Source organism: Anolis carolinensis, unplaced genomic scaffold, assembly GCF_035594765.1.
Source record: "Anolis carolinensis isolate JA03-04 unplaced genomic scaffold, rAnoCar3.1.pri scaffold_11, whole genome shotgun sequence".
Taxonomy (NCBI): Eukaryota; Metazoa; Chordata; class Lepidosauria; order Squamata; family Dactyloidae; genus Anolis; species Anolis carolinensis.
The window spans coordinates 5608474-5635405 of NW_026943822.1; the positions used below are offsets into that span (position 1 = coordinate 5608474).

Consider the following 26932-nt stretch of genomic DNA (forward strand, 5'->3'; position numbering starts at 1 on the left):
TGTTTCATGGTTGGATGATCAGTAGTACCCTGTTTCCCCTAAAATAAAACATCCCCAGAAAATAATACCTAGTAGAGGTTTTGCTGAATTGCTAAATATAAGGCCTCCCCTGAAATTAAGACCTAGCAAAGTTTTTGTTTGGAAGCATGCCCACCGAACAGAACACCCGAGCATGCAGGTTTGGTAAATGTACATACCATAAAGTGTTGCACATGGAAATATTGGTAGTAACAAGAAATTCTTGATAGGATTCACAGTTTGTCTGGTTATGCTGGTTTATGATGACAACTACTGTACAGTATATAATAAATGTTCATTTTTTTGTTCAACAATAAATGTGAATTCTTCTTCATGGAAAAATAAGACATCCCCTGAAAATAAGACCTAGAGCATCTTTGGGAGCAAAAATTAATACAAGACACTGTCTTATTTTCGGGGAAACACGGTAGTGCCTACCAACACTTACTGATCAAGCTCCCCTTAAAATATTCAGTTTAAACAATAAATTAAATTGTTAACTTACCCCAGCCGTCTTGGTGTAGAACTCTCAAAGGCTACAAAAACGTGGAAGTTTACTACAAGCAAGCAACCTTAGTTGCCAAGTGCAAACCAAAAAAAAACAAAAAAAAAAAACAGACTTTCCTTGCTTGAAATGTATGATTTGGTTCTCCGTATACTCCCAGACCCATTGCCGTAGGGTCCTGAGTGAAGTGAAGAAAGATGGTTGCAATCTTTCTCTCCTTCTGCCCTAAGGCAAACAACTTTCCTGAGCAATTGCTGGAAATGGCCCTTTTGCCACACTTGGCGGAAACGGAGACTTTATGGCAGATGCGCTTCAATTTATAGGTTTGCTGTCATCACTCAGATGGGCCCAAGCAGATCCACAGGATGCATGGAAACAAAGATGAACTTGGAAGGCAGGCTTCTGGAGACGACCGACCGGGGCTTTTCAAATCACCCCCAGGACATACAGAGCAAAACAGGCCACCAGTTTGGATAATGGGGAGAGACCCATTTAGTGCCAGTGACAAGAAGCAGACAGAGAGTTGCCATTTGTCTCCAGAACAGGGTTCATACTGACACGATTCAGAGACAGTATCATCCTCCATATTCCTTCTCAATGCACTGGCTGCTCCAAACAAACCACTTTGCAATGTTTGATGCTCCACGTTGCATCACTGGCACGGCATGTGCACACAGGGGGTCATCGCTTTGCTGACTTCCATTATCCCAGTGACTCAGATGTGCGAACACATTCTTGTTAATGCTTTTCAACTCGCACGTTCAACAGTTAATGCAGAAGGATCTGGTGACAAAGGCACGTGCATAAACAAGCCTAATTCGTGCTGCATGCTGTGCATCTTCTGATGGGCATTTCAGAGCCAGCATGGGCCAGCAATTACCATGCTGGGCTAGGAACTGAGAACCAAGAATTGACATTTTCCCTCAATCACAAACTTTTTTAGCTTAACATTATCACCTCCTTTGTAGAGATAGAAAACTGACTTGTGGGTCAAATGTGCCTTTCCGTGCGCCCCTCCAGACTCTTCCCAGTCTCTGCCACAATTCCCGTGAGTATAATTTACTCTGCTACAAGGTAATAATAATAATAATAATAATAATAATAATAATAATAATAATAATAATAATAATAATAATAATAAATTTTATTTATATCCCACCACCATCTCCCCAACGGGGACTCGGGGCGGCTTACATGGGGCCATGCCCAGAACAATACAATATAACAAAATATAATAGAACAACAAATCATAGCACATTAAACAACACAATAAAAGAAAATATACATTACATTAAACAAGCTCAAAAGGACAATAAAACCAAGGGCAGGCCACATGAACACTAGGTTAAAACTCGGGGTGAGAAAGGAAGTAGGAGTAAAAACCACAGAGGATAGGGTCATAAAGTGGCGGTACATATCTGGAAGAATGTATCTATATATATTTAAGAGTGATGGAATCCTGGCGACCAACAAAACGACAGGCCCCCCAACCTCGAAATTTGACAATACAGCCCATCATTCACGGCTCTAGGTTGATACAACAAAAAGAAAAGAAAAATAAAGTCCTAATTATAGAGAGAGGAGTAATTGTTTTTATCCAATTGCTGCCAGTAAGAAGACTAAGCTCTGCCCACTTGGACTCCTAGCAACCCACTCAGCCCAGGGGACAGGCCAAGTTAGGCCTCACTTAGGCCTCTTCCACACTGCCTATAAAATACAGACATCACCAGACAACACCACAGCAACGCGTGGCCAGGCACAGCTAGTCTTATATAGATTGGAGAGTGATGGATACAGATATCTTTAAGAATTTGTTTTAAATGTGAGCGCAAGGAGTAAATGAAGAATGGAGTGAGATGGGGAGGGTTCCCCTTATACTTGCTTCTGCCATCAATATGTGGACTTCCTCTGGTCTGTGGCCAATCTATGGGTCCCATCTACACTGATTACTTAATGCAGTTTCAAACCTGTATTAAAGAAAGTGGTTTTGTTTTGTAGATGATTACACAGGAAATCCTGGAACCAGTTTGAAGCCCAGATGATTACACAAACCACAAAGCACAGGTGAACCTTAAGGGCTCTCTTTCAAGTGCTTCTATGGGAGTTTGTTGTCCGTCCGTCACAGTTTGAAGCCAGATGGAACCCGAGTCTCGGTTACCAGACCTGCAAAAGGGGGAAAGGATCAGAAAAGCAGGGCCTCCATCAGCTCTAACAAATCACTGAAATCAGGCTCTTTCCTTCTGCAAGTGTTAACTTGCCAGACTATGTGGAGGGAAAAGCAGCAGTGCTACTCTCTTGCCATTGCTGAGAAATCAGTAGCTTTTGCCTCTTCTTGGAACTGCTCCTAGTCAAGCTGGGTCATTATAAGATCTTAATACACGATGCCTGAGTTTTCATTCTCTTTCCACCCCACCTCTTTTCCTTTTGTGCCATGCCTTTTAAGACTGTAAACCCAAAGGGACGGCGTTCTTCTTATCAATCTTTGTAAAGCCCCTCTGGGAGTCCTTTTCAATTGAAGACTGGAGTAAAAATACTTTGTCAACACAAACAAAGCTGGCCTGCTTTAGCGGCTGCTGGAACAAAGTACAAGGGCTTTGAATTCCCAAAATTTCTAGAGGAGGCTGTTGTGAAAGTAGTAAATAAGGGTTTAACAAGGCCAGGCTCTAAACCCTCTCTTTATATGCAAACAAAGTCGTCATGTCTGGCTTGAGCCAAGATGACTCCTCTTTGGAGATGAATCCAACTGGTGCAGAATTTACAAAAATAACCCCATCATTACACCATTGCAGATACTCAGGAACTTCCAATGACATTAATGAGGCTTTGGAAGGAACTGCATAGTCAGGGGAGATGGTCAGACCCAGTTTCCAGCCTCATTTTACCTTGCCATGAAGAAATCACACATTGACAGATGATGGCCACTTAATCTCTGCTTAAAGACTTCCATGGAATGAATGTCTACCAACCCTCAAGGCAGTGTGTTAAACTCTTCAGAGAAACAGACCAAACAGGAAAGGAGAAAAAGTGCATTATATGCCTAGGATGCTTACATCTGAGTCATGACTTACATCCTAAAAGCCAGGTTGGAAGTATAGGAGTAAAAACTATGGGGGACAACCACAGCAATGTCACTGTGGGGGCCTATGACTGAGGATGATGCTTTCCTGAAACAGATGCCACACATTGAGAAAAGAGGGATGTAGTAGTAATCGTCGTCGTCTCACTCGTTCAGTCATTTTCGACTCTTCGTGACCTCATGGACCAGGCCAGGCCAGAGCTCCCTGTCAGCCGTCACCGCTCCCAGTTCCTTCAAGGTCGAGCCAGTCACTTCAAGGATACCGTCCATCCATGTCGCCCTTGGTCGTCCTCTCTTCCTTTTTCCTTCCATTTTCCCCAGCATCATGATCTTCTCCAAGCTTTCCTGTCTTCTCATGATGTGGCCAAAATACTTCAACTTTGCCTCTAATATCCTTCCCTCCAGTGAGCAGTCGGGCATTATTTCCTAGAAGATGGACTGATTGCATCTTCTTGCGGTCCAAGGCGTCTATCTTTCTTCGCTCAGACTTCCTTATGGTCCAGCTCTCGCATCCCTAGGTGTCAGGATGCAAAAAAGATCAGTATTCTCCAAGCTGCCCTTTTTCACACCTGACCACAACAAGCCGGATAAGGAAGACCATTTGGTTGGGAAGGCTGATTTATGACTTGATCTGGTCTTCAAACGTGGGAAAGGACAATGGAAAGGGGAGGAGGGAAGCAACAACTTAATATACCGGGGGAAAGAGCGGAAGAAGGGCAGTAGAAGCTTTGCGGTCATCTTGGCAAGGCGGATTCAATAAAGTTTTCCATAGCTCCAAGCTGTGTGAGCCTATCTTTGTGTCCTACACCTTCCAGGAACTGACAATAGGTTACTATGGGGAATACCATTGCTTTCACTATGCGTAATAGTAATAGGAGATCTGAATTATCCTGATATTTTTTTGGAAGTCAAACTCTGCCAAGAATATAAAGTCCATCAAATTCTTATCTTTCAGACAATTTCATGGCCCAGGAGGTGGAAGAGGCAACAAGGCGAGCATCTATTTCTGATATGGTTCTAACTAACAGTAATGACCTGGTTAATGGAGTGGAAGTGGTTTCTTAGTCAAGAGTGGCCATGTTGTCCTGGAGTTTGTTATACAATAGAAAGCATAGTCAGACATGCTTTCTTCTAGACTTCAAGAAAACTGGTTTTAGCAGATTTAGGGAAATACTAAATGTGATTTCTTGATAAGGAATACCAACAGAAAAGGGTTTCTTACAAGAGGCCCTTTTATTCCATCAGGCTTTAGGGAATTCTGGAGTGCCAGAATGCCAAAATACATTTTGAGTTCAGTTTCCTCTTCACAGAACTATATCTTATGGAGACTGTGCAAAGATAACACAAGTCATTTCTCAAAAATAGAATTGTGATTTATTTTGTCTTTAACTCATGTCGTTAACAAATTTACATCCCGTCAGAAAGGAAAGAAAAAAGTGAAGCACCAATATTTGCCCTCTTTTCGCATTCCCCAACAAAAGGCTTACATGGTGAATTCAGAGAGGCAATGTCACAGATAGGTATCTCTCCCTACTTTTGTCAAAGCCAACACAAGATTTGCAATGTTTTTACATTCATCAGGCTAGGCAGATCTTGAATGTCATCAACAATGCTTTGCTCTCCCATATATGATGCTACAAGGTGCTATATTTATATTACAGGTATTTGTGACCTTCCCCAATGGAGGCCAAATATCAGGTTTGAGGACTGTTTAATCAGGAAAATGGCACGTGGAAGAAAGCTAAAATCCACCTTCTTGGCATATAATTACTCTGATTAAAGGGGCATTTCAATTGAGGTTTTAGCAGGGAGAACGACAAGATCCACTTGTGGATTTCCCACCTCTTTTCCAAATTACATCTGAAAATTTGTGAAAACATTTTGCCAACTCAGTAAGATCACTGAGAAGTTTTATAAACCATGAAGAAATTAATGAATGGATTTTTGAAAGAAGAGCAAGGAAGGACGGTGTTCAAGAATCATGCCATCTATTCCTATCAATGACTGCAGGCCAAATGGTTACAACTGCGTCCGGTATCAGAGACAATAGGCCATTACAACTGCATTGTGTTTGTGTGCTTCCCATGGCCATCTTATGATCTTATAGAGCACAACATTATGAAATAATGCTGATTCAGTTCTTATCACATTCTCCCTATCTAGGCCCAAAATTTGTCACCTACCATATATCCACAAAATGCAGGAAGTAAGGAGTCAACCAAAAATATTGTAATAGTTGATCTCTATCTACCAAATTCCAAAGGTTTACAATAAGTTAACTTGTCAGGTTGCTTTGCATTGTATGCTATAATTTTCCTCTGCTTCATAAATCGCACAAAAAAGCAACAGGCATTTTCAGGTGGAGCAGATGCTTGACCGTCTCCCAAGAAGGATATCACACTTCTTGCCAGTGCTAACACTGTCTCCGCATGACATGGCGGACACAATGAAAGTGTGACTAGTACTGCATACAGCTGTTTGAGAAAAAAGAATACAAGCAACGTTCAGAGGCAAAAAAGTCTGAACAGATAATTTTCTTCTTCATTCGTTTCATCCAATAGAAAGCGGCCATGATCTTTTTATCTCACAGAAAATCCAGTTTTCACCCAAGACAATGTCACTGCTTTTGAATCCTGTTTTTGTTTACTTTCCAGCTTATACGTAATCCAGGAGGTATATATGCCTTCACAAGTGTTCATTTATCTCAGCTCAGAAGTCAAGGATGCAGTTTCATGTTGCATATTCCAAAAGCAATAAGAACTTTCAGGGCTTTGTAGCTTCAGGCAAACCACAGAACTGTGGAACGACAGCATGGCTTCCTTACCTACATACTTGATATCAATGGTTTTGCGTACCCATGCTCCTAAATATATTCCCCCAGAAGAGTGTGTGGGCCTCTCTAGGTCCTCCAGTGCTATTCTATGATATGCTTCAAAATATAGTTAAAATATAGGGTTCATTATGATCCAATTCCGGATATCCATAGGATCTTGGGACATATATCCTTGCGGATATGTGAGTCGTACCATAATCTAAATGCCCATGGAGCGACCCGTTTGCAAAGATACCTCTGCTGCCTACAAGGTTCTTTCACAATTAAAAGAGCTATAGCATAATTCTTGTCAACTCACTGAGAGCCTGCAAGGCCTGAAAGACATTCAGGGTACACCTTAATAAATGACTTTGCCTCCAACGCAGAACTAGTAGGGTATGACAGAAATGGATCCTCAAGGCAGTGAAATCGGAGATAAAATGTAAGGAGCTGTACATTTCTTGTACAGAATATCCAGCACTTCAATATGTTTGGAAGTTGATGAAAGAAGAGAGGTGGCTTTCTGATTTGATCCATGACCAATGACTTTAAGAAAGCTTAGTCCTTTCCTGTAGTATTTTCAGTAACTAGGATAGATTAATGACAGCATCATTATGTACCTAAGTTACTGTATATTCTCTCACCTCTGCACAGACCACCCTTGAGCATCAGCAGCCCTTGGGATGTGGGAAAGCTTAAGGGGCATCATGTCTTGGGGAAAAAAATAATGTAAGGATTTGTAAGCAGCCTTTCTAAGAGATTTTCTGGATCATGAAATGGTGCGCTCACAGCTCACAGTCAGAAAACAGAGCTGAAGGGGCAGAGATGGATACAAAATGAGCAGATTAAGACCTTTGTTGAAATGTGGATGCTTTCTCTCTGTTATTCTGCTTCAGTTCACATGAACAGAAAGATGAATATAACAACAATTCTAGATTCAACACCATTTGGCTGAATCTTCAGGGCCAAACAGTTTGGGCTGAAATGCATAGCACGGTTACCTCTTTAAAAGGGGTACATCTGTTTGGTTTCCTAGAATACAAGTCTAGCTTTGGTGTGCCCATGACTGAATGCATATATTCAAAGCGCATGGCTGGCACAGAGGAGGAATTGGCTATGTGCAGCTGTGCCTCATGTGGAAGTTCACCACATACTCAGCATTAGTCCGCTGCACCGAGATCGCAAAGGGCTCAAAAGGGTGGAAAGTAAATGCAACCAGGCGCCGGACAGTGTGGTTGATTGGCCGGCCCAGGAGTCCTGCTTGGATTTCAAACTTCAGAAGACCAGAATCTCGAGCATAGAATCTGGAAAAGGAGAGAAGAAAGAGGAAACAATTATGCTTGCCGTCTAAGCCATATGGAGCTGAACCAAGTACACGTATCATGCCAGGAAGAACACAAAACATAAAAGTGGTTTTGATTCAGGTAATTGTAAGAAGGTTTTTCATGAATATAGTCTGGAAAAATGAATGCTTTCCTTATAAAATAATGAACAATAGTATGTTTAATGCATTGGGTAATTTCAAAAGGGGGGGGGGGCATTTATCAGTAGTATTTATCAGCAACAAGAGCAACAGCAGCCGTTTTAAGCAGATGAGAAGCTTCTTGAGTGTAGCAGAAGAGCAAAAGAGTGTCAGCAATTCAGGAACAGAATCAAGCTTTTAAAGTTGCAAAAGACTTTACTCAAAGAACTAGATTTCTCTATAGGAAAGTCAGACTCCAGCTATCTAACTATCTCACTCTCTGGAGCAGGGGTCCCCAAACTTTTGAAGCAGAGGGCTTCAAGACTGTTGACGGGCCGAATTATCATTTGAAAAAAACAAAACAAATTCCTATGCATACTGCACATGTCTTATTTGTAGTGCAACAACAACAACGAAAAAACAATACAATATTTAAAAATGAAAACAATTTTAACCAACATCAACCTATCAGGATTTCAATGGAAAGTGTGGGCCTGCTACTGGCCAATGAGATAGTCAAGTTAATTAGGATTGTTGTTGTTGTGTGCCTTCAAGTCATATCAGACTTTGGCCGAGCCTAAGTCTAAAATTAATTATTTATTTACTACATTTATTTACTACATTTATATCCCACCCTTCTCACCCCGAAGGGGACTCAGAGCAGCTGTATGTACATACAATATATTATATTATTAGCATAACACAATATTAGCATTATATATTACTATATTGAACTATACCACTATACTATTATATAATATGTAATATATAACATATACTTAATATTATTATAAGGTATTACTATTAGTATTATATTGTATAACATAATATTATTATCAATATTATATGTATATACAATATATTATATTATAAAACTGAGGGCGGGGGCCAGGTAAATGACCTTGGAGGGCCGCATCCGGTCCCCGGGCCTTACTTTGGGGACCCCTGCTCTGGAGCCATCCTGTCTCTCTCCATGCTCACAGGAGAAGAAACAAATGAAGGACTCAGAGGCTTGCCATATAGCTAGAAACTTTGAAGAAGCAGAGGTGTTTCCTTGAGAAGTGGCCGTCGTTGCGTTCCAACATAATGAGAGATGAGTGATTTTTGACTGACTCTAGACTCCTTATGCTTGAGCTCTTCATTGTACGACGCTCAATCTATCCTCCTATACAGGAGACCCTATGTACTCCCGCAGCAGGCTACCCTCTGGGCTGTTTTAGCTGCTGACAGACTAGGAAGGGCGATGCTCTTTCCCTAAGTAACACGCCCTCCTGGTGTTGATAATACAGCCTGTTGAATTCCTCACAGACTAAGTAGCCATTATTCTCTTTCTTCTCCTGAAAGCTCCAGCTTCCCTGACAATTAAGAGACAAGGGCTGGGTAGAAGAGAAGCACTCTTGACAACTGCCTTTCTAAATGGTTCCCTCCTCCGCAGGGGAAGCTGCCAAATGGGGAAGGAAGGAGATAAAGGGAAAGGGACCGAGTTCCCACCCATCCTCCCAAATGAAACCCAGTCTGTGGTCTGCTCCTCTTACTCCAATTCTGGGCAATTTACCTTTTTTCAAGAAGAGAACCCTATAATCTCCAAGATGGGCTCTGTTTGGTATTTTAAAATCTATTTTTGAAAAGTGCTCTGCAATCACAGGCCATTTCTACAGGTTTGGATAAATTAGACGCTGAAACACAAAACGCCTGTCAACAGGAACAGTCATATTGAGCCTCTCTTCTCTATTGTTATGAAAATAGGAAGTTTACCTGAAAATTGGTTTGCTTTTAAAAGCCTCCCAAATCAGCTTCCTATTGAACTTGTAAGTCTCCTGAGCCCTCTAGATTTGAGAGCAGGCAAAGACAAAAGAAAACTGCTTCCTAGTGGTCCCTTCCTTTTTTCCCTTCTTTTTTCTTTTTTTTTGGCCCCACCTCAAGCCCTCCATGCTTGGCTAAATGGTACGTGACAAGTTTCTATGGATGTGAGAGCTGGACCATAAGGAAGGCTGAGCGAAGGAAGTGTTAATGTAGGATTTGTGTATAGATAGTGTTTAAATGAAATTTGTGTTTTGCCAGTATTGCATACTGATTGCATCATCCAGAGTGTACTATAGTCTGGAAAGAGTTAATTGCTGAGAAGCTGTGTTGACCTTGATGTGTGGCTGGAACTGGTGAGTGTCCAGACACAAGTGTTTGTGCATTACTGATTGCATCAGTTCAGTTCTGTTCTGTTCTGAGTTGAGTAGAGTCAAGTCCTGTGTTTGTCTGCAAGTCTGTTTGTATTGTACAGTAAAACTTTGTATATAGTTTTACCAACATCTCTGGGTGTCATTTCGTTCTGCGTTCCACTAATTCCATCCAACTACTGCTGCGCTGCTATTACTCTGACAGGAAGGAAGGGAGCCGCTTTGGAACTGTGGTGTTGGAGAAAAATGCTGAGAGTGCTTTGGACCACAAGAAGATCCCACCAGTCCACTCTCCAGGAAGTAATGCCCAGCTGCTCACTGGAGGGAAGGAGATGAGAGGCAAAGATGAAGTATTTTGGCCACATCATGAGAAGACAGGAAAGCTTGGAAAAGAGCATGATGCTGGGGAAAAAGGAAGTAAAAAGGAAGAGAGGCCGACAAAGAGCGAGATGGATGGATGGTATCCTTGAAGTGACTGGCTTGACCTTGAAGGAACTGGGGGCGGAGACGGCCGACAGGGAGCTCTGGCGTGGACTGGTCCATGAGGTCGGAAACAACTGAAGGAAAGAAGAAGAAGAAGAAGAAGAAGAAGAAGAAGAAGAAGAAGAAGAAGAAGAAGAAGAAGAAGAAGAAGAAGAAGAAAAGTTTCTTGAATGGACCAATAGAGAAGGGTCAGAAGTCCTGCAGTCTGGGCCATAGGGCACAGCAGCCAGAAAAGTGAGGAGGGACAGTTTCAGAAGCGCTAACTTGGCATGGAAGGAGAAATGCTGTGCACTTGGAGGAGAAACATCTAAGGCAGAGGCTCTCAACCTGTGGGTCCCCAGATGTTTTGGCCTTCAACTCCCAGAAGTCCTAACAGCTGGTGAACTGGGCTGGGATTTCTGGGAGTTGTAGGCCAAAAACATCTGGGGAGGGACCCACAGGTTGAGAACCACTGATTTAAAGGGAGTAGAAATGTGAGATGGAGTAATGATGTAGCACTCAAGAGGGGGCATAATAAGAACCCTATGTGGGAGAAATGTTCCTGTAGTTGGAGGAGACTAGAAAGACAGAAGACGACCCCAAACAGCCAGCCAGTTCAGTTGATTCACTGGCTCCCATTGGGAGGGGGAAGGAGGAGAGCGCGCCATACATTCTTTTAGGTCCTTGCGCCAAATCCATTTCTCGGGGCATCACAATTTAATCTGAATATACATGGCTGTTCAATTACTAACTCAAATTCAATTTATTTCTTCTTCTTCTTTAGAGATAAGCAAACACATCAGTAATCTTAGCAATGTCCAGCTGGTGCACTTGCTTGTTCTCAATCAAAGGAACAGTCTGTCCTGAGAGTCTGCCTTGTACTACGGCTCCACTAAATGCTTCGAAAAACTAAATACGCTTTGACCAAAAAACTACCTTGCCAGAAATTATACAATTTTCTCTCCCAAGCTACCTTGCATCTTGCCTGATGAAACAATCTTGAAACTTCAAAAGCTTACCCACAGTTTTATGCCCTTTAGTTGGCTTAATAGCAACACTATACTCAATTGTGAAAATCAAAAATGAATATACCTTTACGTGAGTTACAAACACACCACTCATAGTGAAGAATGGGGGTGAGACAACAGAAGGTGAGAGAAATCTACTCTCAGGAAGGGAAATTCACTCCTGAATTATCGCGGGGAAAAGGTGTCTCCAGTGACGCTTTCTCACTAATCCTTGTTTCCACAACAAGCCAATTTTTTTCAAAATCCAATCGCTATGTAACACAATTTTGTTCCTGGGTTATAAATGTCATTTCCTAATTGGTTCTATCATAAAAACATGAGGAAAGTTTATTAAACCCGCACAAACTTTGCTTTTGTGGGACATCATGCAGCACATTTTGTTACAATTTTTCAAAAAATATCTCATAGAGTCTCAACTAATTCAGCGTAGTTTGTGGCAGCCACTAAAATGAAGTTTCTGAAGGGTAACAACTACTTTCAAAGTAAGTATCGCACAATTAAACAGGAAATAACACTTTCAAATCAGGAACAGAATTTTTTTTCAATTTTTGTTACATACATATATTTTTGGTTGGAGTTATACTTAAAATGTATCTGTTCCAACTTACAAACAAATTCAGCATAAGAACAAACCTACAGAACCTGTCTTGTTCATAACTTGGGGACTGCGTGTACACACACACACACACACACGATTACTTTGGTGATGGTTGATGGTGGTCCCAGTCCAAAATCTGGTAGACCATACAAGACTTTCTCCTAGATATATATCATTGATTAGGTATGGCAGTCTGCCCTAAAAATTCCTAATGGTAATTAACTTAGGTTTTTTTTTGTTACAATTGTTACAATGAACCTAGAGAGTGGCAGAGCTGGGAGAAGGTGGCTATTTTGTTTGCCTACTGCAGAAATCCATTGTCGAGCACCAAGGACAGTCGCAAGAAAAACAAGCTGAAAAAAATAACCTGGAATGACTAATACGTATCAAACACTTCCAACCAGGAAACAGCATGAGCTGTGATTGTTTGAACATTTCCCATGGCCTATAAGGGCAACAAGGGAAACACAAGGCACTCACGTAATAAAAAGAAAATGGTTTTCTTCTCCAGATATCATAGAAGGGAAAAACGTGATAGCTTTTTGTTATAGCAATAACCATGGTGTAAGAAAAATAATAATAGTAATAATCAATTTATTACCCGCCTCTTCCTGTGGCTCGAGTCGGGGTGCAATATTGTTAAAAGAAATAATACACTGTTAAAACACATACAACAAAGCACACAGAATTAAAATACAAAGTTAAAATCCAAGAGAAAGGCAGGATATAAATAAAATTAAAATAAGCAACAAAAATTAGAAAGAATAAATGCAATGAAGTCATACATCCAATCTCTCTCGCTCTGCAAAATGAGTGATTTTTGAACACTTTTCTATACCTGATTGGATGGTCCCCACATGTCTTGGGGCGTTCCATGACCGAGACCCACTTGTCATCGTAACTGAAGAGGGAGAGGTCGAGGTAGGGGCTGCCGCTGTAGGACTGAGCACTGATCGGAAGCTGGCCCAACAGCCGGCGCACAGCCTCTGTGTGTCCTCCATACTTCGCGTTCACAATTGTGTCCTTGAAGCTGAAGTCAAAACAGAGATGGTTACAAAATTAAACAAAAGCCTCTGCCAGCACCAACCCAGGCTTTGAATGTTCATTTCTGGACCACCACTCCCATGAATTCCCAACCAGTATGGTTAGTGGTCATGTTGGATGAAGATTCTGGAGGTTGATGTCCAAAAAGCAACTCTTCTAAAATTCACTTCTATGTCTTTTGTCTTGGGAAAAGCAGAGATAGAAAGACACCCTGCCACTCACCCAGACCTTATAAAAAAAAGTAGGGATCAGAACTTAGTTAAAGCCTTTAGCCACAGTGGGCTAAAGGTAATATTTAAATCTATGCAGTTGGCATCAGCATCATGGTGTCTCAGCTTTACCATCTACAAGACAGAGATGATAATATTGTACATGACTTTCATAAAGATGTACCCTGCCTTTAGCTACTGGGAGAGGTGGGTAAAGTTGTTGCTGATGTTGTTGTTGTTATTGGGATGACCTATAATGATTGCAAAACACTTATAACATCTTAATGTTTAGAATTTAGAATAGAAAGTGTATGTATTATTACCATCAAAGCACCATAACAACAACAACAACTACTACTACTACTACTACTACTACTTTATTTTTCTATCCCTCCTCCATCTCCCCGCAGGGACTCAGGGTGGCTAACACTGGGCCAAGCCCAAAAACAAATAATAAACAAAGTAAAATACATGTAAAAACAGCATTTTCAACCAGATAAAATACATTAAAACCAAAGTAATACAATATGATAACAATAAGAACCAATTTAAAACATAGAACAATTACATAAATATTGAAAATAGGTCATAGGAACAATCTCTGATTATATTAATTTAAAAACCTCAAACCCTATAGATCCTGGATGATATAGACCTATATCTTTGATAAACCAAGATGCAAAAATATTAACTGCAATAATGGCAAAGAAAATGAATATATATAAATATATTAATAAAGATCAGTGTGGATTCAGAGCAGGGAGACAAACATCAAATCTAATGGGTAAGGTATTAAATATAATTTATATAATTAAAAAATTAACAGCTGGCTTATTAGCTTTACATATATTCAAAGCCTTTGGTAGTGTATCTTGGCCTGCTTTACAAATGATTTTGGAAAATTTTGGATTTGGTGAAAGGTTTAGAGATTTAATTGGTAAGCTGTATTCAGAAAATTGTGCTTCATAAATAGTGAATGATAGCCTAACAGAAAAAATAAGATTAAACTGAGGTACAAGACAGGGATGCCCCTTTCCCCAATTTTGTTTGCAATAATGATGAAAATATCAGTTAATGTAATTAGAGAAGAAGTAACGTAAAAGGAATAGGAATTGAGGAGAATACAACTAATTTATTTGCAGATGATACTATTTTAACTAGGAGCCCCTGATGGTGCAGTAGATTAAACCGCTAAGCTTCTAAATTTGCTGACCAAAAAGTCGGCGGTTTGAATCTGGGGAGAGTGAGCTCCTGCTGTTAGCCCCAGCTTCCGCCAACTTAGCAGTTCGAAAACATACAAATGTGAGATCAATAGGTACCGTTCCAGCAGGAAGGTAACAGTGCTCTATGCAGTCATGCCCATGGCCACAAGACCTTGGAAGAGTCTATAGACAACGCCGGCTCTTTGGCTTTTTTTTCGTGTCAGGAGTGACTTGAGACACTTGAGCAAGTCGCTTCTGGTGTGAGAAAATTGGATGTCTGCAAGGATGTTGCCCAGGAGACATTTTTTTGATGTTTTTACCATCCTTGTGGGGGGCATGGAGCTGGAGCTGATAGAGGGAGCTCATCCGCGCTCTCCTTGGGTTGGATTCGAATTGGCAACCTTCAGGTTAGCAACCCAACTCTTCAAGTTGGCTTAGAAATGGAGATGAGCTCAACCCCCCCAGAGTCAACACGTTTAGACTTAATGTCAGGGGAAAACCTTTACCTTTACCTTTACTCTTTTAACTATTGAAAACCCAACAGAACAGTGGGGAAAAATTGAAGCTCATTTAACAGAGTTTGGAAGAATAAGACGTCTACAAGTTAACTGGAACAAGTCAGAAATGTTATTATTTAATTATCAAAAAGAAAAAAAATTAAAGCAGGAGGGAAAAATAAAAATCAGAGAGACAAATATCTAGGAACTAATATATCCAAAGAATTAAAAAAAATTAGAGATAAATAACTCTACCAGATTGAGAAAGGAAGTGAATATTAAATTGATAGAATATGCTAAATTTAAGTTATCATGGTTTGGTAGAATTACACTGTTTAAAATGAAGATTTTATCTACACTATATTTCTAATTTAGAATGCTACCTATAAAAATTTTGGAACAAGAATATAAAAACTGGAAAATATGTTAAATTTCTATTGTAATGGAAATAAAAAGCCAGAATAAATAAAAGTAAATGGTATAAACCACAAAAAGGTGACTTAGGCCTCCCAAACATTAAGTTATACTACCAAGCCAATCAAATGAGATATATAGTAGAAGGTTTAGCAAATCAAGGAGATTTGGAATGGTTAGAAGTCAATAAAAGAATAGATTTGAAATTCGAATATATTTTTCTATATAAAATGGAAGGTATAAAAAGAATTGGTATAACAAATTAAGTAATCCCTTCTTTAAAAATGGAAGAAATATAAAATAAAGCTGATGCCAGGTATTTCACCTTTAACACTGATATTGACTATAGAAAATTTCCCTGTAAACCAAAAAAAAAAAAAAAGAATTAGAAGAAGAATGTAAAAGAAAAGAAATAATCAAAATAAAAGATTGGGATTTAAAGATGACAAGTATAGAAAGAATAAAAGATCAATTATTAGGAAATACAATTGCATGGTATAAGTGCTCACAACTGGGAAAATTATCAACTGATATACGAAAGAAAAATGAGGGTGATATAGACTATACAAAATTTGAGAGGATGATTATCCAAAGAGAAGCTAAGGTAGAAAATGAAACAATAAAAGGTACAAGTGATATTCATAAATTATTATTGGAAGATGAGCAGGAACAAGACCATCTCAAAGAAATAGGAGAATTAGACTTTGAAAGAGCTTTGAATATTCAAAAAATATGGAATGTGTGTACTTTAAAAATATGTCTGTAAGAATTAAAGAAAATTATTATGAAATAGTATGAAGATGGTATTTAACATCAATTAGATTAAATCAGATAGATGGAAAATACTCAAATCAATGCTGGAGAGAATGTCAAAAAATTGGCTCATATGTGGTGGTCTTGTAAATGTATACAAAATTTTTGGGAATTAGTATTTAAAAAATGAGAGGGATAATAAAAATAGAGATAAAGAGCACACAAGAAGCAGCGTTTTATAACTGTATGACAATATTAAAGCCTCACAAGAAGTGAAGGAACTAATTTCCATTTTATTAACAGCAGCAAAGACTGATAGTCGCTAAAGAGCGGAAAGATAAAAGAGAAATCCAATTGGAAAAATGGTATAAAGAAGATTGGAATATAGCGATGAATGACAAACTGACTTGTGACATCTAAGTTTAAAAGAGAATACAGAAACAAACAGACTTTTGGAAAATATGGGGGAGGTTTATAGAATGTGTGTTTACTGAAGGACAGAGTAACAAACCTGCAACAGAAACAATGAAATTTAGATAAGTTGGTCCAGGGGAAGGTGGCACAAAGAAGGGGGAAAGGGGTAGGGGTAGGGGGGGGGGGGAAAGTTAAATACATTTAAGTAATTAGAAGAACTGTGTCTGTATTGGATGTATAAGTACTTTAGATAAGGAAATTTTAAAAGGTGTCCTTTTATTATTACTTTTATCATTATCTTACTGTATTAATCATTAACGTTAAGGCCTTTAATTAATTCCTCCCTCCCTCCCTCTCTCTCTCTAGTGTATACTTGAGCATAAGCCGACCCCAATATAAGCCAAGGCATCTAATTTTACAATCAAAAACTGGGAAAACTTATTGACTCGAATATAAGATGAGGGTGGGAAATTTATTTATTTTATATACTTTTATATATTTTTTCTACAGGTACATTTCAAAAATAAAAATAGATGCCAATAAAATTACATTAATTGAGGCATCTGTAGGTTAAATGTTTTTTAATATTTACATAAAACTGTATTTCAGATATTAATAAGACTTTAATAAGTTAAAACCTTCCAACTCTGATTACCTATATAAGATGACCTGAATATAAGCCGACCTTGGGGGGGGAGGGTGTCAGGGCTAAAAAACTCAGCTTATAATTGAGTATATATGGTGTGTGTGTTTCGAGCATCACACAAGTGATGCTCGAGAAAAGAATGTTTAAATTGTAGAATGCAAAATGACTATATGATACTGTATCTTTGTTGACTTTATTTGTTGTAAATAACTTATGAATTAAAAAATAATAAAAACCCCAAAGCACTACATATACCAATGGCACTATGATAACAAAGCCATTTAAAACAGTATGAATTGCAGCCACTGTGCCCCCTCCAACCCACCCACCCTTCTCCAAAATCCTTGGATTTGTAGACTGACTATGTAGATTCTCATGGGCTCACCGGCGTTGGATCTGCCTTGCAAAATTGTTGCTTGAAGCTGAACAAGGGAACTGAACTGCTTCACTGTGGAGTGTGGCATTCCGGAAAAGGTCACAAAAGTTCTCAAAGAGTTCCAGGAGCTCGTCCGATGTGTTCTCAAAGACAGCAATCACCTCAGTGGTCACCATGTTATAAACAACAAAAAACGAGGGCTGAATGGGAGGAAGCAGAATTCAAATAAGCCAGCTGAGGACAGGCAGAGATTTGAGTTAGTAATTACCACCACCAACTGGTTAAACCAACCAAAAATTTAGACATGATTTTGTGGTTGGGTGGGAGGATTCCACATTTTGCCTGCCAGTGTATTGTACTTCCAGTCATCTCAATGGGTATCAGATTAAGTAAGCTATTAACTACCATCAAATGGTTTACAAAGCAATGTGAAATTCCTCTGATTTTTACTTTGTTTTGTTTACTTCAAGCTGGACACATCAGTGTTCCCATTTCTTTTCTCTGCCAAACATGAAATGTTTTCTTCCCCCCAGAATGACAGATTTAATTTTAGGTCCTGCTGAGAAGTGATTTTTTAAGCCAGGGGGTGGCTGGCAACCAATTATTTTTCCCCTCTATATGCAGAAAGGTGAAAGTTGGTAGGTTTTATTTGGGGAGGGGTCCAGGGGCACTTATTTTCTTTTCCTGTCTTAATAGTACCGACATGCAGAGATGAGCTTTTTAAAGTGCATTGTGTTCCACTGTTGCCTGTAAACGGTGTACCCTTCAGGGTCCCCCGCTGCTTGGGAAATGAAAGGCTGAGCGCCGTTAACTATTTCTTTTGAATTACTTGCACTCTTATCCAAGAATGTCCAAAAACTGCATTTTGGTTTTGCAATCAGTCACCTGGGTACTTGTGAAGAAATCTTTTCCTAAGTAACACTGTGCAAACTAATGATCATGTTAACAAACATTTCTACATTTTTAGAGACCCAGTGCTTGCATTGGCGGCGCACACAGCATTTTGAGATCGTAATACCTTTACTTTTCACTTTAAAATAAAGCTTCTAATCCACATTGCTTTAAATATAAATTGCTACATTATGTTTATTATATCAGTTTATAAAGTTTTGGGGAAAATTAAGCATACTGTCCAACAAACTCTGATAGCCCTGGATGACTGAGTGAAGCTCCAGTCTCCATATAATACTTTGCCACATCTCTTTACTATCTTAGTTATGCCAAAGATACTAGAGGAACATGTGCCATACTGGAGACATACGGTAATTTGACTTCATTAGTAAAAAAGACTAACATGCGAATTCAGGTATCTCTTTGCAGTTTTGTGGCACCAACAATATATAAACATAAGAAATAACAAAGAATTGGCTGCAACACTGATGCAACTGCATTCTACACATAAAAATAATGTAATAATAAAACTTTATTTTTATCCCACCCTATCTCCCCAAGGGGACTCAGGGCGGTACTCACAGCAGCCCCTAACTCAAGAGATAAATTTAGCTTTCTTTAGGACAGCGTTTCTCAACCTGTGGATCCCCAGGTGTTTTGGCCTACAACTCCCAGAAATCCCAGCCAATTTACCATCTGTTAGGATTTCTGGGAGTTGAAGGCCAAAACATCTTGGGACCCACAGTTTGAGAACCACTGCTCTAGGATCTGCTACAAGCAACACAGGCATCAAAGCCAAGCCTCAGATTTATGACGGTCTGAACTATACTAGTTACAGGCAATGACAGTCACTTCCAGTTCTGCTATTTGTTCTGCCTTGGAGAGGTTAAGAATCTGTTTTTAAGATAAACTATCATCCTTGGAAGTTCTAGAGGTGGCAATTAACTGTTTGCAGCTTATTTCTCTTCCAAAAGAGAATTATGGAATGATTGGGGCTTGTGGAGAAGAGAATATGGGCAAGGTTACAAAAAGCTCCAAAGCACAATGCCACAGAGAAAAGACAATGGAAGCCTTAATCCAATCAAAACCTTACAAAGGAAGTGCATCTCACATCTTGTTTGTGGCAGTATCCCCTTCAAAACTATTTTTCAAGTGTTGTATGACTGAACAGATACAAAAAAATGTGCAATTATCTGTCTCCTTTTTGTTTTTTGCCACAAAGAAAGCATAACTCATGTCCCCATCCTACAAAAGCAAATGATAAGCATACCATACAATGTTAACAAAATGACAAAACTTCAGTCTGTTGTAAGTTAGTTCAGCACAAAGACCAGAACTCTTACCTGTGAAGGGTCTGTCACTCGTAATGTGACGACATCCTCACTTGTATATTTAATGAAAAGATGGTTTTCATCCAATAGCTGCATCTTCCACATGCGTAGCTGCCTCAGTTGGTCAAAATACTGGAAGAACCTCCTTTTAGCCATGGCACTCCCATCCTGCTCTGCTCTTCGCCACAAGTACACCAACAGTCTGTGTTTCAGGGAATTTATGAATGGTTCTTTGTATGGGTTTGCCATGCCTGTCTGAGAATCCCGTTGGACTTCTGGATATACAGCAGAAAGTGTGAGGAGGTCATCCTCGTAGCAAAAACGACCTATTGTCCGTACATCAATGAAGGTGCCTTCAGGTGTTACCTGAAAGACATGGATGGTTTGCTGCTGCACAGACAGAATAGCCAAGATATTCTTATATAAGTACAGTCCTTGGTTATGGGACAAGATAACTTTGTCACATTTGAACGTCCGAGTGTCACACAGCCTGCCTGTGTGAAGGTCTATGATGTGCAAAGAGTAATCTTCCAAAGGGGATCTGGGATTCGGCGTGACTGATTCACTGTTGCGGTAAACCTCAAAAAAAGGAGGGTGGGGTTCCTCAGGTAAGTAGGCAGCAGAGCCAACAATGACATAGCGGCAATCGTCTGTGAATAAACTACATTCACGGTTCAAGTGCTCACCATTAGACGCCACATTGGTAATGTGAAGGAGGACAAAGAAACGCTCAAAGAGGCGCCCACGAATGTTGATGGATCTCTGGTCATTGCCATTAGCCAAGATCTCCCCATCATAGCCCTGGAGGAGGTCTTCGGCCGCTTGACAGCCCTGATATTCATAGATCTCCAAAGAGGTCTGATCTGAGGAGAAGGCAATGAAGTACCTCCCATCAGGGGAAAACTTCCGTAAGAAACAGGGAGGTTTTTCAACATTAACAATGGTAAAATTGGGGAAAACATTTTGATGGAAGATGCGGACTTGGTGCCAGTGAGTCCCAGTTTTTCCAGAGGTGATCCTCCGACGTTCTAAACGATAAATGACGTTCTGATTCTGGATCCGACGAGGCTTGATGGTTGGGGCATCATGATCCATAATACTTTCCTCAAATCAAGAATATCCCAGCACAACAGGAACCTGGTAGAGCAAAAAGCAAAGCCATGCTTGTTAAGGAAAGGAAGGTGATTGATCTGAGAATGAGCTTTAATGGAGAAGAAAAGAAAATCAACCCTAATCTCATATATAGCACCTATTTCAGATACCACTGCTTGTACTAACAATAGGCAATCCACCAAATCAATCTGCTGTAAAAAAAAAAAAAGAAATAAAATAGGACTCTGGCCCATGAAGCCTATCCCACAGTAAGTGTGTTCACTTTGAATGTCAGTACCACTTCAACTGTTTTTCTGGCACTTAACACATAAAGTCTGAATAAGATGTGCAAGCTGTGACACCTTATTTACAATGAATCTGGCAAAAAAAATGACTAAGATGCTTTTTTCTATATGGTTGAAAATTTACAGAAAGAACAGTAATGAATAAGGAACAGGGATAAATCAGCTTTCATATCTCAAGTAGTACCCTGTGTCCTTGCAGTGAAGGAGTAATGATCTAGTTCAACAATACAGAATATTAAATAGGACAGCTGAACTTTCTAACACAGTATAATATGAAACATGATCCAAAAAGACACAAGAACATTCTCTTAAGAGAAACTAAAGTATAACGAGAGAGCATGTTCAGTTCACAATTATACAGTCAAAATACACAAATACTTAAAATTGGAGCCGAGATACAATAGTCTCAAATGCTGGTGCCAGAACCAGGCTTTTGCAAATAAAATGTTTGAGTTCTCAATAAAGACATGCCGAGGTATGAACTGCTTCTGCAAATCAAACCAATATAAGCTATTCTGCAAGAGCCAATTAAGCATTCACACCATGATTTAGATATCAGAAAGCTAGATAACAACATGTTTGCAACAGAATGAATTCCCATTTTCTCTCCAAGAGGTTCAGAACATTCCTATAGCTTTATCTTAACAACTATGTAAAGCAAGGAGGCTAAGAGATAAAGGCCAGCCCATAGCCACTCGGGGCGGCAGGGGAATCCAGGTCCATATCCAAACACATTATCTATATTTTTTTCCAAACTTCTGATCTAATGCGGTGTGCCTTGGTGGAATTAAAACCAATACATTGTCAGGTTTCACATTTTTTAGGTGCCAAAATGGACCCGGTCCTAAATCTTACAGAACTCCTGCCCACCGGAGAATACTGAATCAAACAAACTTGATGTAAGACAATTTTCTAAGTATGCAAGAAGTATCTGCCACCCCACTGGACTTCTTCAAAATACGCTGGATGGATAACAGAGGTTTCCAAACATTTCATGCTATTTATTTACTTTATTTACAGCCCACCTTCCTCCTGAGGGGACTCAAGATGGCTTTTTACATGTTATTACTTGTGTGCTTATCCAACCCAAGGTTCTGATTTTAAGATCAGCACATAAAGCAAGGAGCTAAAGAACAGCTTCATACATTCCAAGATAAAAGTTTCTCCTTGAAACTAAGGGCCCTTCCACACAGCCATATAACTCAGAGTTTCAAGGCAAATAATTCACAATATCTGCTTTGAACTGGATTATCTAAGTCCACACTGCCATATAATCCAGTTCAATGTGGATTTTATACAGCTATGTGGAAGGGGCCTAAGAACAGAAAAAGTTGCCCTAGGAACACAGAAAGCTAAATCTCAGAAAACCCAGGACCATTCCAGATAGGTCCAATATCCCAGGATCTGATCCCAGGTTTTCTGCTTTAAACTGGGATAAAGAGATAACCTGGGATCAAATCCTGGGATATGCAGCCAGTCTGGAAGGGCCCTCATAGATCTTAATAGTAGCAGTAGTAGCAATAATAATAATAATAATAATAATAATAATAATAATAATACTTTATGTGTACCCCGTCCTCTCTCACAGAGGGGACTCAGGGCAGTTTCCAACAAAAGTAACAAAATGGCAAACATTCAATGCCGAAAACAGACAATGATAAATCAAATCAAAACAGTGAATAAAACAATCTCAAAATAATTTGATAAAACTAAATATAATACATAACTGAACTTAAATAAACAAAATATAACCTATCACACACAATATCCACAGGCTGAAGTAGGTGTCCAATATATAGGCAAGGATATATATAAAAGTGTACTAGTCTTCCTCTTCTCCATATGCTAAGGTGCATGAGTTTTTAAGCTTTTTAAAGGAGAGGAGGGGGGGGCAGTTTTCATTTCTTTAGGGAAGGAGTTCCAGAGGAGGGGGGCGACCACAGATAAGGCCCCCTGTCTCGTCCCCACCAACTATGCTTGAGACGGGGGTAGGACCAAGAGCAGGTCCTCCCCCATTGACCACAGTGTTTTGGATACAGAGATATGTTTATTTTCCAAAGGCTGGACCCGAACCATTTAGGGCTTTATAGGTAATGACCAGCACTTTGTATTTAGCCTGGAAGCAGATGGGCAGCCAGTGGAGCTGCCACAACATGAGAGTGCTTCTCTCCCTGTATGGCACTCCAGTTAGTAACCTGGCTGCCGATCTGAAGTGACTAAAGCATGGACTACCACAGCTAGATCAAGGTATGCACGCAGCTGGAGCACAAGTTTTAATTGTGTGAAGGCACTCTTGGCCACCGTCGACAATTGGGGTTCCAGGGTCAGCGATGAGTTCAGGATCACTTCAAGAGTGAGAACCTGTGTCTCCAGTTCAATGTGGATTTTATATAGCTATGTGGAAGGGGCCTAAGAATAGAAAGAGCTGCCCTAGAAACACAGAAACTTAAACCCATCTAGCTCAGGGCCCTTCCAGACAGGCCCTATATCCCAGGATCTGATCTCAGGTTTTCTGCTTTAAACTGGATTATATGAGTCTGCACTGCTAGATAATCTGAGATAAACAGGAAACCTGAGATCAAATCCTGGGATTCAGGGTGTTTCTGGAAGGGTCCTCAGTGTTGTCAACATTGAGGTGTTTAGCCAATTCAACTTTCCTAGAGATCACCCTATTTTAGGCGGAGTACCTGGTGGCGCAATGGGTTAAACCCTTGTGAGGGAAGGACTGCTGACAGACAAGTTGGCAATTTGAATCTGGGGAGAGCGGGTGAGCTCCCTCTGTCAGCTCCAGCTCCCCATGCTGGGACATGAAAAAAGGCTCCTTGCAGGATGGTAACACATCCGGCGTCCCCTTGGTAACATCCTTGCAGGCGGCCAGTTCTCTCACACCAGAAGTGACTTGCAGTTTTTCTCAAGTTGCTTCCAACACGGAAAGAAAAAAATCTATTTCAGGTACCAGTTCAAACTGGGATGGTGGAATTAATGTCGATGTTGGTGACCAACTCTTTAGAAACGCATCACTGTGTGACACAGTGATTCAGTTTTACTAGCAAACTGGAGGCGAGACCACCTCCTTATCAGAGCTATGAACATCAATATAAAACGTAGTAATGGAATGTTTGGGGACACAATATATATGGGTTGCTGTGAGTTTTCCCAAATGTCTGGCCATGTTCCAAAAGCATTTTCTCCTGACGTTTTGCCCACATCTATGGCAGGCATCCTCAGAGGTTGTGGGGCATATTGCAAACTAGTGAGATTTATATATCTGTGAAAAGTCCAGGGTGGGAAAAATAACTCTTGTCTGCTTGAGGTAAGTGTGAATGTTGCAATTTATCATCTTGATTAGCATTGAATGGCCTTTCAGCTTTGCAGCTTGGCTGCTTCCTGCCTGGGAGAATCCTTTGTTGGGAGGTCTTAGCTGGCCCTGATTGTTTCATGCTTGGAATTCCTCTTTTCTGAGTGTTGTTCTTTATTTACTATCTTAATCTTAGATTTTATTTGAAATACTGGGAGCCAGATTTTATTCATTTTCATGGTTTTGTCCTCTGTTGAAATTGTCCACCTGCTTCTTGTGGATTTCAGTGGCTTCTCTGTGTAGTCTGACATGGTAGTTGTGAGAGTGGTACAGCATTTCTGTGTTCTCAAATAATATGCTGAGTCCAGATTGGTTCACCAAATACTCTGCTATGGCTGACTTCTCTGGTTGAGTTAAGACTGCAGTGTCTTTCATGTTCCTTGGTTCATGTCTGGGCGATACTGCTGTGTTTGGTCATCCCTATGGAGACTCCTTGTCCACAGCTGCATGGTATATGGTACACTCCTGCAGAGATGAGAGGGTCCCTCTAAAATCAGGACAGTAAATAAAGAACAATACTCTGAAAACAGGGGAATTCCAGACATGAAAGAACCATAGTCAGCTTTTTTGAGTGTCAGGAGCGACTTGAGAAACTGCAAGTTGCTTCAGGTGTGAGAGAATTGGCCGTCTGCAAGGACGTTGCCTAGGGGATGTTGCCTGGATGTTTGATGTTTTTACCATCATTGTGGGAGGCTTCTCTCATGTCTCCGCATGGGGCGCTGGAGCTGATAGAGGGAGCAAATACCTCCCAACAAAGGATTCCCTCAGGCAGGAATAAGCCAGGCCTTGAAGTTGCAAGGCTCTTCAATGCTAATCAAGGTGGCCAATGGCAACATTCACACTTGCCTCAAGCAGACAAGAGTTCTTTATTTCTCCCACCCTGGACATCATTCCACAGATATATGTATAAACCCATTTGCCTAGTTTGCAACAGACCTCACAACCTCTGAGGATGCCTGCCATAAATATGGGTGAAATGTCAGGAGAGAATGTTTCTGGAACATAGCCATATAGCCCAGAAAACTCACAACCCAGTGATTCTGGCCATGTAAGCCTTCGACAACACAATATACGGTAGAGTCTCACTTATCAAACATAAACGGGCCAGCAGAATGTTGGATAAGCGAATATGTTGGATAATAAGGAGAGATTAAGAAGAAGCCTATTAAACATCAAATTAGGTTATGATTTTACAAATGAAGCACCAGAACATCATGTCTAACAACAATTTTGACAGAAAAAGTAGTTCAATACGCAGTAATGCTATGTAGTAATTACTGTATTTACGAATTTAGCACCAAAATATCACGATGTATTGAAAAGATTGAGTACAAAAATGTGTTGGATAATCCAGAACATTGGATAAGCGAGTGTTGGATAAGTGAGACTCTACTGTATATGATTTGTAAGGTATTATCTGGTATTTTCAAGATTTTTGGAAGGAGACGATACTGGTGTGCCATGTTGAAGGCACGCAAGTTGGTCTTGGTTGTTTCACATAGACCAGGCCTGGCCCAACCTCGGCCCTCCCTCCCGCCAGGTGTTTTGGACTCCAACTCCCACAATTCCTGGCCTCAGCCCCCTTCCTTTCCCCCCTCAGCCGCTTAAGTGGAAAATGAAAGAGAAAAGGAAGGGGCCAGAGACCAGGAATGGTGGGAGTTGGAGTCCAAAACATCTGGCGGGCGGGAGGGCCGAAGTGGGCCCAGGCCCGTCTTATGGGCAAGGGACGCCTCTCGGAAAGAGGGCCCCTCCCATGCCGCCAAGGGAAGCCAAGGCCGAGCTCAGGCCTCACGGGAAGCCTGTCCCCAACGCTTCTGGACACTCACGTCAGCTCTCAGTTACTGATTTCCCACAGAAGCCCCGCTCCTGAGGGGGGAACCTACTTGGCAGTCCCTGGGTGCCACTCGCACCCTCCGCCCTCGCCGCCGCCGCCATCTTTCCTCCGAAAGGGGCGTGGCCCACTCCGACCAACGATTTCCCCGTCAAGCCAGCGCTTCATATCCGCGCGGCTCCGCCTCCCGCTCTAGGCGTCGCGGCGGCGCCCCCTGCCGGATGGTGGCGCCTGCTGCTCCTTCTGCCGCGGCCTCCGCCTCTCCCTCCCCTCGCGCGGCTGCCATGGCAACCGCATCCTCTCCTCAGGCGACGCCATGGCAACCGGCTCCTTGAGGGGCTCCGGCCTTCCTCTCCCGCCCGTCGGCTGTGAGTTGCCATGCCGACGGGATGCCATGACAACAGCTCCAAGCAGAAATGCGCGCCCGTCGTACTGAA

The 26932-nt window shown here is 40.8% G+C and overlaps 1 protein-coding gene across 3 annotated transcripts; it reads right to left on the bottom strand.

Moving 5' to 3' along the window:
- Positions 1-1645: 1645 nt before the first annotated feature.
- Positions 1646-26677, bottom strand: det1 (DET1 partner of COP1 E3 ubiquitin ligase). Of its 3 annotated transcripts, none has more exons than XM_062963033.1 (5): positions 26548-26677; positions 19922-21046; positions 17697-17887; positions 12971-13162; positions 1646-2686 (listed from the first exon to the last, which is right to left on the bottom strand). In XM_062963033.1, exons 2-5 carry the CDS (start codon positions 21002-21004, stop codon positions 2566-2568), a joined length of 1587 nt encoding a protein of 528 aa, XP_062819103.1. In that variant the 5' UTR covers positions 21005-21046; positions 26548-26677; the 3' UTR covers positions 1646-2565. The 3 variants fall into 3 exon arrangements, with proteins under 3 accessions (XP_062819103.1, XP_003226595.1, XP_008117606.1); XM_003226547.4 differs by lacking the exon at positions 1646-2686 and adding an exon at positions 4951-7715; XM_008119399.3 differs by lacking the exon at positions 1646-2686 and adding an exon at positions 4951-7715 and having other exon boundaries at positions 26491-26640.
- Positions 26678-26932: the final 255 nt, after the last annotated feature.

Bases quoted from the DNA above. Each gene is read 5' to 3' on its own strand.
- det1 (XM_003226547.4), bottom strand. From the start codon at position 21,004: ATGGATCATGATGCCCCAACCATCAAGCCTCGTCGGATCCAGAATCAG. The intron at 17,888-19,921 runs GTAAGAGTTCTG...CCTCCCATTCAG, and splicing joins GAGTGACAGACCCTTCACAG to CCCTCGTTTTTTGTTGTTTA. The intron at 13,163-17,696 runs GTGAGCCCATGA...TTTTGACTTCAG, and splicing joins GCAAGGCAGATCCAACGCCG to CTTCAAGGACACAATTGTGA.